Source organism: Rhinoderma darwinii, chromosome 3, assembly GCF_050947455.1.
Source record: "Rhinoderma darwinii isolate aRhiDar2 chromosome 3, aRhiDar2.hap1, whole genome shotgun sequence".
Lineage (NCBI taxonomy): Eukaryota > Metazoa > Chordata > Amphibia > Anura > Rhinodermatidae > Rhinoderma > Rhinoderma darwinii.
This window is the reverse complement of record NC_134689.1, coordinates 320,395,583-320,413,142: the sequence shown is the minus strand read 5'-3', so window position 1 is coordinate 320,413,142 and position 17,560 is coordinate 320,395,583. Positions and strand designations below refer to the sequence as shown.

The following is a 17,560-nucleotide window of genomic DNA, read 5'->3' as shown; positions in this document are numbered from 1 at the left end:
TTTTTCCTGCACAACAACGCTCACGGTCATCCACTGTTTAAGGAACTTTAACACAGCTCTTTACACATTAATACAGCCATGTTGCAGATCCCCACCCAGTGGGTGGCCAAGAGCGCTGCTGTGTAGGAATAGCACTGATCAGAATATAATGGCATATCAGTCCCTATTAGTTGAATGAGCTCCAATACCTGGTACAACCAATGTACAGACATGCTCTGTTTCTGAAAACAACTCAGACCCTTTTTCTAATCTTGGACAATACCTTTAAGCTACCAGGCTTTGCGGCATCTGTGGTGCCTTTGCTGCTACCAATGGCAATACGTAATAGTACTATTATGAGCTATCTCAAGGAATCAGCCGAGAATACGCTTAACTTAAAAAAAATACTTATTTCAGTTGCATTTCACCTTGTGCACCTTGGAAAATAGTAAATATTTGTAACAACTTATCTTTCTTTCAGAAAATCGGCTGTAATGGAATTATTGGTTCTGTTGCCAAAGAAGATCGTTGTGGCGTCTGTAATGGTGATGGAAAAACCTGCAAAGTTGTCAAAGGGGACTTCAACCACACTAAGGGGATGGGTGAGTAAGTAACACACGTGTTGTCATATTTGTTAACCACCTCAAGTTTTATGGCAGGAGATTAATAAATAGAAAACTCAAACCAGATTGCAACTGTAATTTTTTCAAGAACAGGTATATATGATGCCCTTTACCATGTAACAACTGTGATAGCATCACTTCTTATATTATAAATCAAACCTTTACCATACTAAAAATAATAAAATCAGTCATTAGTAATCCAAAAAAAACAGCAGTATAATATATGTGAATAAAAGGTGGATTCACATATCAGGTATGCAGACAAATAAAATGCTGAAATATGATGTTTAAAGGGGTTTTCCGATCTTTTAAAATACAGAAAAGTTCCTATATATGTTTGGTCACCAGATGAGGCCACCATAGTTCAGAAGCAGGTATTATTTATAATCTTACCACGGTCTGTACAGCATCTCTGTTTTGAGGTTATTAGGGCTTGCCGTGAGCGGGATTATAATGTAAAGAGCTACAGTGTCCATGATTCCTCTCTCATCTTTACAACGTTCTGCATGCCCCTCTATTACAAGGTGTAAGGTAGTGCTGTTATTATTCACTGTCTGCTATTGAGACACATACTCTGCACTATCTGCTGCCCAGCATGTGAAACACGATCCCTCCAGAGACAGGGAGGGAGAGGGGGCAGCAGGGATTAAGGGAGAAAGGAAGCATGTGATGTGTGACCTCTCATTCTAAAGGGAGGGGGGAGATGAAAGATAACCACGTGTTCCGTGCACAGAATATCAAACCGGAGATAAACACCAGAAGCATGGTCATAAGACTGCATGGGAGACCGGCTTACAGAGACATTTCAGCTACAGACATTACATTAGTAAGTGTCTAATCTTACTGCAGTTACATCATCTGCACACAATAAAGACTGGAAAACCCCTTTGAAATAATATGCAAATGTAGCAGAGAAGACTCCCCCATAAACATGCACACAAAGATATCTGACGAACCTACATGTATTTTCATACTTATAGGTTTGGCAGATCTCTCTGGTAGTTTGTAATTCACTGAGTATATAAATGTCATGTAGTTCTCCCTAGTACAATTCTGAAATTCACTGGTTTATATCTTTAGGGATATATCCCTAAAGATATAAACCAGTGAATCTCTGGTAGTTTGCTACAATTTTTTTTCATAGTACAGGTGATGGTATAAAATAGTAATCTATCCAATACTTACCGCTAAAATGCCCCCACCCCCTGCTCTAGCACAGCGGCTTCAGTCCTTGTTGCTCCTGTCACGCAAACTTCTGCAGCGGATATGTGTCGTTCAGGAGCATCCAGGACCGGAGCAACGGGGATGGTAGCCGCTGCGCTGGAGCAGGGGAGAATTTCAGGGGTGAGTACTCTAGAATTTTTTGGGGAAAAGTATTGTGTAACCCTTTAACTGGTTGCCGACTGTAATGTCCGTGGCTGCGGGCTGTCAGCTCCAACCTCCCCCTGACCGCCACAGCCACGAGTCGGCAAGCGCTGGCCCCAGCCTCCTCCTCAGGAGACGCCAGCGCTCGCGCTCACATACCTCTGCCGGATCCCGTAAAGTGCAAGCGCACGCTTCTGCTCGCCCTTAAAGGGGCAGCGCGCGCACCGGACCTCATGGACGAACTTTGACCCGTGAGTACCCTGGACTATGAGAGGGGTCCAGCCCCCTAGTTCCATGCCTGAGCGTTGTTGTGTTCCCTATAGTTTGTCTATGTGATGGCCTCCTAGTGTGTTTCCTGTTCCAGTCCCTGTCCCTATACTTGTTTCCAGTTCCTGTTCCTAGCAATCCATACCTTCCTGGTCTAGCACGGAGCTGTGCCAAAGTCGTGCTGCGCTACATCCACGTCTGACCTGCTTCACCTCGCCTTACGTCCGCCTGCTACCTAAGTCCCAGCCGAGACTGCCCTGCTGCTGTCTGAGCTGCCACAGGTACCTATAGAACTATAGACAATCATCTGCTCCCTGTTGGCCAGCTGCCTTACCGCCAAGGCGGTACGGCCCAGTGGGTCCACAGACCCTTCGTGACCGTACGCTCAGGCCATGGACCCCGCTGGTCGATCCAAGACTATGACGACGTCACAGGAGATGCGAGCGGATATTCTGGACCTCCGGTCTCGTCAGGACCAACTCCTCCAGGCATTGAACATTCTTGCACGTCGGCAGGAGGCACAAGATGCCGTTCCTCCTACTACACCTCCTGGCAATCTGGATCCTCAGTCTACACCTCTTGGCAATATTGACCCACTTGTTTCTTTGCCACCTCCTGACTGCTATGATGGAGAAGCAAGTAACTGTCGTGGTTTTCTTAATCAATGCCAGATCCATTTCAGCCTGTATGCTAGGACTTTTTCGTCTGATGGTGCCAGGGTCGCTTTCATCATTTCTCTCCTCACCGGCAAGGCTCTTTCATGGGCAAACCCTATCTGGGAGAGACCCGTGACTTCCAAGGAGACACCTCTGTGATTGAGTACGCCATCCACTTCCGCACCCTGGCGGCAGAGCTCTTATGGAACAATGAGGCTCTAGTGGCTGCATTCTGGCATGGACTATTTTCCAGAATTAAAGACGAACTTGCCGCCCGGGATCTGCCGTCTACCCTACATGACCTCATCCTTCTGTCTGGCCGGATTGATATACGGATCCGTGAACGCCTTCAAGATGTTCAACGGGAGAGAGCCCTTCCTAGTCTGGTTCCTACTTTGCAGCAACCCCTGCTGTCCCCCGATGTCGATCCTCATAAGAAGTCGGTAATAACCGGACCAGTGTAAGTTATCTACTCAAGAGAGACAACGCAGACGCACATCTGGACTCTGTCTTTATTGCAGTCCCGATGGTCATCTTGTGCGCCTGAGCCCCCAAAAATCCCAAAACGTAGGGTTGCTTGGAGTGACGACCTTGGGTAAAGATGGACTTTCGTCTAAATTGTCCATACCGGTGACCATAGTGTCCGGCGAGAAAACGCATCAGGTCTCTGCGTATCTGGACTCTGGATCCGCTTCTAATTTCATCCGCAGCGATCTGGTGGACCTTCTGCAATTGCCCACCACCCCTCTGGAGAGCCCGTTGACAGTTGCTTCAGTAAATGGACTACCTCTGACAGACCCAGTTATAGCCGTGACCAAGCCGCTGAGGCTCCAAGTGGGAGCCCTTCACTCCAAACTTCTGTCGTTCTATGTCCTGGCCAACCCTGTGTTGCTGGGCCTGTCTTGGCTCCAACTGCATGCCCCAGTTCTGGACTGGAATTCTGGAGAGGTTCTCCAGTGGGGCCCTGAGTGTCAAGGTCGATGCCTGGTGCGGATTTGCTCGGCTCAGCCTTCTCTGCCTTGGACATTGGCAGGATTGCCGGGTTATTATGCTGCCTTTTTGGATGTCTTCAGCAAGAGGGAGGCGGAGACATTGCCCCCACATCGGGCGTATGACTGCCCTATTGAACTGATCCCTGGTGCATTCCTTCCCTGTGGTAGGGTGTATCCTCTCTCCTTGACAGAGACTCTGTCCATGTCCTCCTATGTGAAAGAGAACTTAGAAAGGGGCTTCATACGAAAGTCTTCCTCACAAGCAGGAGCCGGGTTCTTCTTCGTCAAAAAGAAAGATGGCTCTCTTCGTCCTTGCATCGACTACCGTGGTCTCAACCAGATCACGGTGAAGAATAAATATCCAATGCCACTAATCTCCAAACTGTTTGATCGTATACGGTGTCCAAATTTTTTTCTAAACTAGACCTGCGTGGGGCTTACAACCTAGTCTGGAAGACTGCATTTAACACCCGTGATGGACACTATGAGTATCTAGTAATGCCCTTCGGCCTGTGTAATGCCCCCGCGGTCTTCCAGGAGTTTGTGAATGACATTTTCCGTGACATCCTCTATGTTTGTGTTGCAGTCTACCTTGATGACATCTTGATTTTCTCCCCAGATCCCATGACACAGCAGACACATGTCTGTCAGGTTCTGCTACAGTTAAGGGAGAATCGTCTGTACGCCAAGTTGGAGAAGTGCGTATTTGACAAGGATGCTCTACCCTCCCTGGGCTACATCGTCTCGAATCGTGGTCTCGAGATGGACCCTGAAAAGGTCAAGTCTGTCCTGGCGTGGCCACGCCCTCAAGGCTTGAGGGCCATACAGCACTTTTTGGGATTTGCTAATTTTTACAGGCAGTTTATTCCGAACTACTCCTCACAGACTTCTCCCATCTCTAACCTTACTAAGAACGGTATGAACACCAAGGTGTGGACTCCCGAGGCAGAGTCCGCATTCAATAGCCTAAAGAGTGCCTTCACGTCAGCCTCTATCCTCCATCATCCAGATGTCTCTCTGCAGTTCTCGTTAGAAGTGGGCGCATCCTCTGTCGGTGCTGGTGCAGTCTTGTTCCAGAGCGGTCCCAAGGGCAAGTCAAGGGTATGTGGATACTTTTCCAAGCTATTTTCTTCCGCAGAACGCAACTACTCGATTGGGGATCGTGTGTTACTGGCCATCAAATTGGCTCTTGAGGAGTGGAGACATCTACTAGAGGGCGCAGCTCATCCGATCTTGATTTTTACGGACCACAAGAATCTGACCTATCTCCAGACGGCCCAACGGCTGAACCCTCGTCAGGCCAGGTGGTCACTGTTCTTTGCAAGGTTCCAGTTTGAGCTTCATTATCGCCCGGCCGACAAAAATGTGAGGGCCGATGCCTTGTCCAGGTCTTTCGAGACAGAAGACACCATTGAGAGTCCACAGAACATTATCGATCCATCTTGCATTGTCTCGGTCAATCCCCTGCAAATTGGGGACATTCCTCCAGGGAGGACTTTTGTGCGCCTGGCTGATCGTGGAAGAATCCTCCGCTGTGGTCACTCCTCTAGACTGGCAGGTCACGCGGGGTTACGTAAGATCTGGGATTTGATTGCTCGTCATTTCTGGTGGCCCACTCTGCCCAAGGATACTGTGGACTTCGTTTCTTCCTGTGCTGTATGTGCAGCCAACAACGCCACCCACTCCAGACCTGCTGGCCTGCTCCAGCCATTGCCTGTGCCCAATGCTCCCTGGCAGCATATAGCGATGGACTTTATCACGGACCTGCCTCTCTCTGCTGGATGCAGTGCTGTCTGGGTGGTGGTGGACCGATTTTCGAAGATGGCCCACTTCGTTCCTCTGATCAGTCTTCCTTCTGCTCCTCAGTTGGCCAAGTTATTTATCCAACACATCTTCCACCTGCATGGCTTGCCGCAGCATATTGTGTCTGATCGAGGGGTTCAGTTCACCTCGAGGTTCTGGAGAGCCCTCTGTGGACTTCTTGGCGTGAAGTTGGACTTTTCATCTGCCTACTATCCTCAGTCTAATGGTCAGGTCCTAGCAATCCATACCTTCCTGGTCTAGCACGGAGCTGTGCCAAATTCGTGCTGCGCTACATCCACATCTGACCTGCTTCACCTCACCTGACGTCCGCCTGCTATCTAAGTCCCAGCCGAGCCTGCCCTGCTGCTGTCTGAGCTGCCATAGGTACCTATAGAACTATAGACAATCACCTGCTCCCTGTTAGCCAGCTGCCTTACTGCCAAGGCAGTACGGCCCAGTGGGTCCACAGACCCTTCGTGACACCGACACAGGACAAGATTATTCGTCCTGAGCGTCAGCCGTCTCAGCGCGCGATCGAGAGAGGGGCAACGGCTGTAATATACAGCCACAGCCCGCTCTAACAGTGGAGAGAAGAGAAACATCCTCTCTCCGCCGTTAACCCCTTGAACGATTTTATCACGGCATTCAAGGAGGGGAGACTGCACTTAGATCGCGTCACAGAAAATAACTGTGACGCGATCAAAGCCCATAACTTGTACGGCCAGACAGCCCAGGGTCCATTGAAGGACCCCAGGGCTGTCTGAACATATTTCCTGTTGTTAGGGCATACTGAGGTTACAATCAGTACACAGGCTAATGTACTGGCATATAGATCTATGCCAGTACATTACAGTTCAAAAATCAAAATAAAAAATCCCTTTATGGGATAAAAAAAATAAAATAAATGAATGTAAAAAAAAATTCATCATAAATAAATAAAAAGTAAAAAAAAAACACAGAAACACACATTTTTTATAATAAATAAACTTTTTAAAATATAAGTCCCAAAACATGAAATAATATAGACATATTTGGTATTGCCACGACCGTAACAACTTGTGCAACAAATGTATAACATTATTTATGATGATCGGTGTATGGTGTAAAAAAATAAATATTAAAACTGCTTTGGAACGGCTTTTTTTCTGCATTTTCACCAAAATAAAAATGTATATAAATTAAACGATAATGTATTTGTACCAAAAAATGGTACCTACATAAAGTACAACTCGTCCCGCAAAAAACAAAGTCTCATACAACTATGTCATACAAAAAAATAAAGAAGTTATGAGCGTCAGTATTCAAAGAGGGAAATATAAAAAAAATTGTTCTGTCCTCAAGGCCAAAATTGAAGCTCAAACGCTTTCTTTTAGTGATAACAGTTATTTAAGATATCTCATTATGTTAACTTGTGCTCCTATGGAAGATCAGGGATAACACATTTTTATATCATAGATTGTAAGCTCTTGCAAGCAGGGTCCTCACTCCTCTGGTTTTAATTGTAAATTAACTTTGTCACTATGTAATGTCTGATATTGTTTGTTTCATGTTCCCTCTAAATTGTAAAGTGCTGCGTAATATGTTGGCGCTATATAAATAAAGATTATTATTATTATTATTATTATTATGACCCACTGAGCCAAATGAAAAACTCAGCTCTGTTACATTTAAACAAGATGGCAATTGTAAAATATAGGATCATGGAGGTGAAGATTTTTCCTTAGAGGGTGGTGCATAGCCTGCTACTTACAAGCTAAGACGACGTATCCTTATTTTTTCTTTCAATTTGATTGACTCTTTGGCCTTTATTATCAGCCTTTATTAAGACAGCAATTAACCCCTTAACGACCGCCCACCGTCTTTTGACGTCAGGCGGTGCAGGTACTCAGTCTACAGCGACGCCTTTTGGCGTCACTGTAGTAGAGGGGGTTTAACGGCACCCTGGTGACATCTGCACTAAAAACCGGCTGTAAGTAACAGGTCCGGTTCTTAGTGCAGCCATCAGGACCTGCCGATTTCGTCGTAACAGCACGTGACCGCTGTGACAGCCAATCACAGCGGTCACATGCTGTTACTGAGTACAGAGCCGCCGGGAGTGTCTAAATGACAGCTCCTGCTCTAAGAACGAGCTGTCGCTAGCAGCTCTGTTCTTAGAGCAGTGATCAGGAGCCAATAGTATTGGTTCCTGATCTTTTGTGATCACTATGAGATCCAATCATAGTGATCACTACTGTAAAATAAAAGTAAAAACATGTATCTGTTTCTCCTCACTGTTCTAGCTGGGGAGAGAAACAGATACAAGTGTGTCAGTGTCCCCACACAAAATCACTTGTCCCTTACTCAGTTTATTAAAAAAAAAAACATTTTTTTCAGTATTTTATAGTATATAGTATAGACATATATATATAAATATAAATATATTTACTGTATATACTAAGAATGGTACTATAAACTACTTTCTTTTTAGGGTACGCTGTTAGACGGCGTGTACGCTGTTAGGCCTCATGCACACGACCGTAGCTGTGTGCACGGCCGTGATTTTCGGGTCGGCCGGCTGCGGACTGTCAGCCGCAGGCCGCCCGCAAATCGCGGGACATGCACATGGCCGCCACCATTGTTTTCAATGAGCCCGGACCGCAGAACAGGGCCGTAATAAGACATGCCCGTTCTTTCTGCGGTCCGGGCTCCCGGGCCGTGCAAGGACCGCAAAAAGTACGGTCGTGTGCATGGCCCCATAGAAAAGAATGGGGCCGCAATTCTCCCGTGGATTTTCGGGGGAATTGCGGGCGCAAAAACACGTTCGTGTGCATGGGGCCTTAGACGGCGTAGGGTGCTGTTCTGGGCTTGGGTTTACGGTTTGTGTTAGGCGTAGGGTTTAGGTTTAGATTTGAAAAAAAAAAAAAAAACGTAAAAAAAACAATAAAAAAATAAAATAAAAAAAAAGTTTAATTCTTCTAGTGTTCTTAGTTGATTAGGCTTCATGCACACGACCGTGCTCGTAATTACGACTCATAATTACGAGCACGGCCGGGTACGGCCGGCCGCGGGCAGCCGGCCGCTTTTGCGAGCCGTGCTGTCATTATAAAGTATAGCAGCACGGCCCGTAAAATAGAACATGTTCTATTTTTTTAACGGCACGGGCACCTTCCCGTGAGAAAACGGGAAGGTACCCGTGGGTAACAGAAGTCTATGAACCCGTTATTGCGGGTCGTAATTACGACCCGCAATAACGGGTGTTTTTACGGTCGTGTGCATGAGGCCTTAGTTGATAAAAAAAAATTTAAACCGCTAGTTCCATTTATTATTTGCGGTTTAGACTGTATTATCATTATGGCTGCCAGAAGATACAGCGTTGAGGAAGCCTATCAGATGCTATGCTCAGATACGGATTCTGCATCTGAAGTTGAGCTTTTAGGGTATGTGCACACGTAGTGACCAAAAACGTCTGAAAATACGGAGCTGTTTTCATGGGAAAACAGACCCTGATTTTCAGACGTTTTTTGAGCAACTCACGGTTTTCGCTGCGTTTTTTACGTCCGTTTTTGGAGCTGTTTTCATTGTAGTCTATGAGAAAACGGCTCCAAAAACGTCCAAAGAAGTGTCCTGCACTTCTTTTGACGAGGCTGTATTTTTACACGTCGTCGTTTGACAGCTGTCAAATGACGACGCGTAAATGACAGGTTGTCTGCACAGTACGTCGGCAAACCCATTCAAATGAATGGCCAGATATTTGCCGACGTATTGTAGCCCTATTTTCAGACGTAAGACGAGGCATAATACGCCTCGTTTACGTCTGAAAATAGGTCATGTGAACCCAGCCTTACTTGAAAGTGTCGCTTCAAGGGATTCTATGGATATGAGACCCAGCACCAGTGATATGGGAGACGGCGCAGTTGCCACAACGTCCGTTCAAAGTGCAACCCCTGAAATTGCAAAACCCCACCAAACCGATTTAGTGTGGGAACCCACGAGTTTATTTTCTCCCACCATAAATGACTTTATTGCTACTCCTGGCATAAGTCACAATGTCAGTAATTTTTCACCACTAAATTATTTTAATATTTTTATTACGGACCAAGTTTTGGAACATTTTGTGCAGGAAACAAATTTGTATGCCAGGCAGTACATTGCCAATAAGCCTTCGTCACCTAATGCCAGGTTGTGGAATCCCACAAATTTCAAAGGGCGTCTCTCATTCCGTCAATTCATACCCTCAAAAAGTGCAAAATACGGGGTAAAGATCTACAAGTTATGTGAAAGCACTACTGGCTACACATGTGCATTTAAGATCTACGAGGGTAAAGACAGTGAATTTAATCCACCAGGGTGCCCTCCAAATATTGGTACCACTGGTAAGATTGTGTGGGATTTAATTGGCCCTTTCCTACACAAGGGGTATCATGTATACACGGACAGTTTTTATACCAGTGTGCCATTGTTTAGCGCCCTTCATTGTGCCAACACCGGAGCCTGTGGCACAATACGCAGGAATCGCAAAGGTTTCCCACGTCAACTTGTGGATAAAACACTACGAAAGGGGGAGTCATGCACTTTTCAAATTGAGAAGATGCTGGCTTTAAAATTTTGTGACCATAAGGACGTCTACATGATCAGCACTGTCCATTCAAGTGCAACAGCAACTATTAGAGAATGTGGGGCCTCTGCAGATAGACAAAAGCCTGTGTGTGTCATCGGCTATAACAAATTCAGGTTGTGATGTAGAACGCATTTGTCCTGTGCAAAAAATCAGCGGGCAGGGCGACATTCTTTGAATTTCAGGAGAAAGTGATTGAAGATCTCCTATTTCAATCTGCAGACCAGAGAGTAGTCCATGAGTCAGAGGATGTACACCGACTTGTTGAAAAACATTTTTTACACCCCATCCCTTCAACATCTAACCAAAAATACCCCAAAAACGGTGTCGGGTCTGCAGCAAACGAGGACAGCGAAGTGAGTCACGATATTATTGTTCCGCTTGTCCTTCCAACCCTGGTCTATGCATAAGTCCCTGTTTTGTCCTTATCAATACACTATGGGCTTTATTACAGTTTTGTTCGGGTTTTTGGTGGACCTCTTACACCCGACAATACTTCTAGAAATAGCGACATTAATTTGGGGAGTAGTGGTCCTTTACTGTATCTATACATACGGTGTGGGACACTGCCCCTTTATATATTCTACAGGTGATTGGTTGTTTTGTGCACATGGCGATTCCTACCTTGCCGGGCAGGGGCTTGTTATGGTGTACCGCGTCACTTGGCACATTCGTCCCTTATATAGGGATTGATGGAGCTAAAGAGACGTTGTATGACCAGTCACTTTGAATAATAAAGTCATTACAGCCCTACAAATTTTCTTTCATCCTGTGAACATGCTCTAGTTTTCCACATAGCTGGATACATTCTTCCTCCTTTTTTTGGGATATATTGCCTTTTTCCGCCAACAGTTTAATACATTTTCCCACTCTAACTTACTATATATCAGAGCGGGTTGATATACATAATGTCTATGGACTGACATGATTTCAGGACAGCTGCTTTCTTAGCACGACATAGTCATAGGGTGTAGAAACTGTTAGGGACATCTATTTCTCAATCTAGAAAAGTAGAATCCTCCCATTTTCAAAGCAAAATGTGTGTCCTGAAAGCCTCCGGGTGCTCCCTTCCTTTTGGGTCCTGCCGTGTGTCCAGGAAACACATTAGGGCCACAATGGGGATATTTTTGAACACAGGAGAAACAGGGTGATACATTTTCTGGTGCATTTCCTTATTCTCATGTCCTCTGTACAAGAAATCTGACCTTAAAATGACACATTTGTGAAAAAAGTGAAATAAAATTTTCTTTCCACCTGCTTTGCATTAATTCCTGCGAAAACTGTGGGGTCAAAATACTTAGTACACACCTAGATGAATACCTTAAGCGGTCTAGTTTTCAAAATGGGGTAATTTATGGGGAGTTTCTATCTTTTTGGCAGCTCAGTGCCTCTATAAATGTGTAATGGGACCTGAAACATTTTCAAGCAAAATGTGTATCCTGAAAGTCTTCGGGTGCTACCTCCCTTTCGGGCCCTGCCGTGTGTCCAGGCAACGCATTAGGGTCACAATCGGGGCATTTTTGAAAACAGGAGAAACAGGGTGATAGATTTTGAGGGGTGTTTCTTCATTCTCATGGTCGCTTTACAAAGAAATCGGTCTTCAAAGTGATACTTTTATATAAAAAGTGTTTTGTTTTTTTATTTCACCTGCTATGCATTCAATTTAGCAAAAAACTGTGGGGTCAAAATACTCACTACAGCCCTAGATAAATACCTTAAGGGGTCTAGTTTCCTAAATGGGGTCGTTTATGGGGAGTTTCTATCGTTCTGGTAGTTCAAAACCTCTCCAAATGTACAGTGGGGCCTAAAACATTTTCAAGCAAAATATGAGACCTGAATGCCTCCGGTTGCTCCCTTCCTTTCGGGCCCTGCCGTGTGTCCAGGCAACGCATTAGGGTCACAATGTGGGCATTTTTGAAAACAGGAGAAACAGGGTGATAGATTTTGGGGTGTGTTTCTTCATTCTCATGGTCGCTTTACAAAGAAATCGGTCTTCAAAGTGATACTTTTATGAAAAAAGTTAAATTATATTTTTTTTTACGCCTGCTTTGCATGAATTCTTACAAAAAAACTGTGGGGTCAAAATACTTACAACACCCCTTAATAAATACCTTAAGGGGTGTAGTTTTAAAAATGGTGTCACTTGTGGGGGTTTCCACCATTCTGACACCTATGAGCCTCTGAAAACCTGGCTTGGTGCAGGAAAACAAAATGTACTTCAAAAGTTATAAAATCATTACTAAACTTGTAAGTCTTCTAAATTGCTCAAAAAAAATTTTTTTTTTTCAAAAGTGCTGCCAAAATAGAGTAAAGAGGTAGAAATCTACATTTAATAAAAAAAAATGTACAGTATGTATGTACATATGTGACATATTGCAGTTAAAAATAGGGAAAAATGATAATTTTTACAAAATTTCTTCAATTTTTCTATTTTTTCATTTCCGCAAATCTTATCAGTCTACTTTTACCACTAAAATAAAGTACAACATGTGACGAAAAAATAATGTCAGAATCACTTGGATATTCAAAACTTTCACAGAGTTATTCTCTGATAAAGTCAGACATACCAGATTTAACAAATCTGGCTTGGTCATTAAGGTCTTTTCAGGCCCGGTCATTAAGGGGTTAAAATGTTACTACGGAAAATGACAAAGTGTGCTAAATATTGTGTGTCCTTATATGGTTCACACTTTGTGATATGATTGCTATAAAAATTTGGGCACTGAGAGAATCTCCTACAGGCAACGTCTGGGGAGAAACATAGAGGAGGGAGATTGTCACAGAGCCACGTCCATACGCACAGATGTAAGGACAAGTTAGCCCTAAAGCAGTGAAGCTTGCATGTAGTCCTTCAGCACCTTTTTTACTTTTGCAATGTGAGTTTTTCTTATATTTCAGTCAGTAAACACTGACTTGTTGGCTGTCTTACTGTATCATTGAAGGTTATATCAACTTTAACTTTTGTTGCTCACGCAGTCACCAAAGTAGCTTCGATGAATTCCTGTGTTCTCTTACCTGTAGTAATCTTGAATTATAGGCTTATATTGTGTTTGTGATTTTTTTAGGATAAGCGTTGAGATTTTGCTTTAGAAATTTTCACTTTGCAATATTCACCATAATACTCAGCCAGTCAAAAACTTTTCTAGCATTGAAGTACTGATGATACCCTGTTATAGCTGGTGACCAGTACCCGGTCCACACATAGAACATTATTGTGGGACAATAAAGTATGTAATAATAATTATAGCTTTATACAGGTCAGACTGTTAAAGAGTGTAAGCTAATAGCCCTGCAAACATTATAAACATTATTGAGAGCCTTTTTAAACGTGAACACTATGTATATATATATATATATATATATATATATATATATATATATATATATATATATATATATACAGTGAAGGAAATAAGTATTTGATCCCTTGCTGATTTTGTAAGTTTGCCCACTGTCAAAGACATGAACAGTATAGAAATTTTAGGCTACGTTAAATTTACCAGTGAGAGATAGATTATATAAAAAAAAAAAAAGAAAATCACATAGTCAAAATTATATATATTTATTTGCATTGTGCACAGAGAAATAAGTATTTGATCCCCTACCAACCATTAAGAGTTCAGCCTCCTCCAGACCAGTTACACGCTCCAAATCAACTTCGTGCTTGCATTAAAGACAGCTGTCTTAAATGGTCACCTGTATAAAAGACTCCTGTCCACAGACTCAATTAATCAGTCTGACTCTAACCTCTACAACATGGGCAAGACCAAAGAGCTTTCTAAGGATGTCAGGGACAAGATCATAGACCTGCACAAGGCTGGAATGGGCTACAAAACCATAAGTAAGACGCTGGGTGAGAAGGAGACAACTGTTGGTGCAATAGTAAGAAAATGGAAGACATACAAAATGACTGTCAATCGACATCGATCTGGGGCTCCATGCAAAATCTCACCTCGTGGGGTATCCTTGATCCTGAGGAAGGTGAGAGCTCAGCCGAAAACTACACGGGGGGAACTTGTTAATGATCTCAAGGCAGCTGGGACCACAGTCACCAAGAAAACCATTGGTAACACATTACGCCGTAATGGATTAAAATCCTGCAGTGCCCGCAAGGTCCCCCTGCTCAAGAAGGCACATGTACAGGCCCGTCTGAAGTTTGCAAATGAACATCTGGATGATTCTGAGAGTGATTGGGAGAAGGTGCTGTGGTCAGATGAGACTAAAATTGAGCTCTTTGGCATTAACTCAACTCGCCGTGTTTGGAGGAAGAGAAATGCTGCCTATGACCCAAAGAACACCGTCCCCACTGTCAAGCATGGAGGTGGAAACATTATGTATTGGGGGTATTTCTCTGCTAAGGGCACAGGACTACTTCACCGCATCAATGGGAGAATGGATGGAGCCATGTACCGTAAAATCCTGAGTGACAACCTCCTTCCCTCCACCAGGACATTAAAAATGGCTCGTGGCTGGGTCTTCCAGCACGACAATGACCCGAAACATACAGCCAAGACAACAAAGGAGTGGCTCAAAAAGAAGCACATTAAGGTCATGGAGTGGCCTAGCCAGTCTCCAGACCTTAATCCCATCGAAAACTTATGGAGGGAGCTGAAGATCCGAGTTGCCAAGCGACAGCCTCGAAATCTTAATGATTTACAGATGATCTGCAAAGAGGAGTGGGCCAAAATTCCATCTAACATGTGTGCAAACCTCATCATCAACTACAAAAAACGTCTGACTGCTGTGCTTGCCAACAAGGGTTTTGCCACCAAGTATTAAGTCTTGTTTGCCAAAGGGATCAAATACTTATTTCTCTGTGCACAATGCAAATAAATATATATAATTGTGACAATGTAATTTTCAGGTTTTTTTTTAAATATAATCTATCTCTCACTGGTAAAATTAACCTAGCCTAAAAATTCTAGACTGTTCATGTCTTTGACAGTGGGCAAACTTACAAAATCAGCAAGGGATCAAATACTTATTTCCTTCACTGTATACACGAACACTCAACAAGGTGTTCCACAATAGAAGATTTGTGCACACCTTTCACAATATGTGTTCACAAATCCAGATAGGTGGCAGGTCTGTTTCAAATGTAATAGCGGACAGCCACAACTATCTTTTCCATGGGATTTGTAAATCATAACATCCACCTCTCTGCCGGAGATATTAATAATATATTTTAAGTTGTCGAGTCATTTTCACTTTTTAATGCATATCAATAAAATAATTATTTTAATTGACACATTACATCACTGTCCCTTCTCTCCTCCTTCTCCAACTTCCACATGTGTTTGATAGGTTGTGTACACCCAATGAGTAAAAATACCTGTACTATGATACGATATCAGGTTGGAAATTCTACTTGTCACATTGTGACCTTATGATCTATTTGTGTTCCTTAGTCAACAGTAGTCATTGTAAGAAGGTTTCCACATGTGTCATGACAAAGCCAAAGACCGTTCCCAAGTGTTTCACATGTAAGAGCGGTGTAGTAATTGTGTGGTGCCTCTGCCTGGTGTTTGGTTGGTGTTTCTTGGGATTCGTGTCATATTTACAAGAACTACAACGTATCAATGGTTTCCGCCACTTGTGTACAACAATTAACCCATTCATTTCAAATGGCAATATTACTCAGTACTATAGATTAATATTATAGACACAACCTACATTTTCCTGTTAGGTTAGTTATAATTACAGACTTCACATAACAGAAGAAAAATGTGACACCAATTCAGTTTACCGTAAACGACAGGGTCTCCAATGCATTACACATAAATAGAACACCAAACAGAGAATATGCAGGACCAAAATCCGATCAAAAAGTTTCACATATTTATTGCACCATCTTATAAATACATAGTCCACACAGAAAAAAAAGGAAAGTCGTGGGAAACCTGCTACAAGAGTGTGCCACAATTGCGCGCACATGGATAAAGCCATGTATAACCTGCACATGGAGATGTCAAAATATTGTACATGGAGAAGGGAATTATGGTAATTTAATCCAGCAAAGTTGCAAAAAAGTTACACCCCCAAGGAATGTGAAAAAGTGCGTTGGGCGTTTTGGGTTCCCTGGTCCCTTGCGAGCTCTATACTGTTACTCACTTTTTTATCTTGGGATGTCACATGGATATACTACTGTTGGGGGGGTATAAAGTTTTGACAATTTTGCTGGATTAAATCACCATAATTATATTCTCTGAATACCTTACTTTGACATCTCCGTGTACAGGTTATATGTTGCACAATGTTGTACCAGGTTCCCCACCACACTTCTATTTTCTGGGTGGACTCAGTTTTTTATTTTTGCTATATGTTTTTAGAAATTGAGTCAATAAATATGTGAAACTTTTTAATCAGATTTTGGTCCTGCAAATTCACTGTTTGGTGTTCTAGTAATTGAATTGTGATAACAGAAAATAAAACTTTGCCATAATATAGGTATTAGATTGTATAAACAAGTATCTCTGAATTGCAAACACAATTACATGTTTAACAAATCCATTGTATGGAATCTGGACAATTGCCAGTACAAAGCTAATAATACCCCATGCAGAGGAAGATCTGATAAGACTTTGCATATTTCCCAAACTGATGTCATAAATGCTCTTAAACACATGTAATATAAATGTCATTATTTCATGATTATGTCATCAGAGTGCATGTACATCACGAAGTGTCAGATTCACGCGTGTGAAAAACGCGCGTAAATCTGATCTGTGTGTTGCGTTATGCATCAGTGTGCTTTGCGGGTGGCATGCGTTTTTCACACACTCGCAAGGCACTTCATTTTTTTTAAATGGAATTGATGCGCAAATCACGCACAGCACACGGATGTGCATCCATGTGCAGTGCGTAGTTTTCACGCACTCATTGACTTCAATGGTGTGTAAAAACGCACCAATATAGGACATGCAGTGAGTTTCATGCAGCGGACTCTGGCTGCGTGAAAACTCACGCATGTGTGAACAGCCCCATTAAAATCAATGGGTCCGTGTGCGATGCGTGATTTCCATGCGCAGCACGCGGACGAGATTTACGCTTGTGTGAATGGGCCCTAAAAACGACTGAAGATCTATAGCTAAGGTCATATATACTAAAAATCTCACCATATAATCCGAAGCAAAGGTCATAGAGAGGTGTATAGTAGATGCTAGATGGTAATGAATGGGTTAAGATGTATTCTGTCATAATTGGTTGGACATGTAAATAATGATTTATTAAAGTGTTACTTCAACGAAATAAAGATTATTTACTTCGAAAGGCAGATTTAGT

The 17,560-nt window shown here is 43.1% G+C and overlaps 1 protein-coding gene across 1 annotated transcript in view; it reads left to right on the top strand.

Moving 5' to 3' along the window:
- The window catches only part of ADAMTS17 (ADAM metallopeptidase with thrombospondin type 1 motif 17), a 281,500-nt gene that overhangs the window by 185,978 nt on the left and 77,962 nt on the right, over window positions 1–17,560 (top strand). The window contains exon 15 of the mRNA XM_075858251.1: window positions 461–581. Within this exon, the coding sequence (XP_075714366.1) occupies window positions 461–581 (121 nt within the window). The remainder of the gene's footprint in view (window positions 1–460; window positions 582–17,560) is intronic.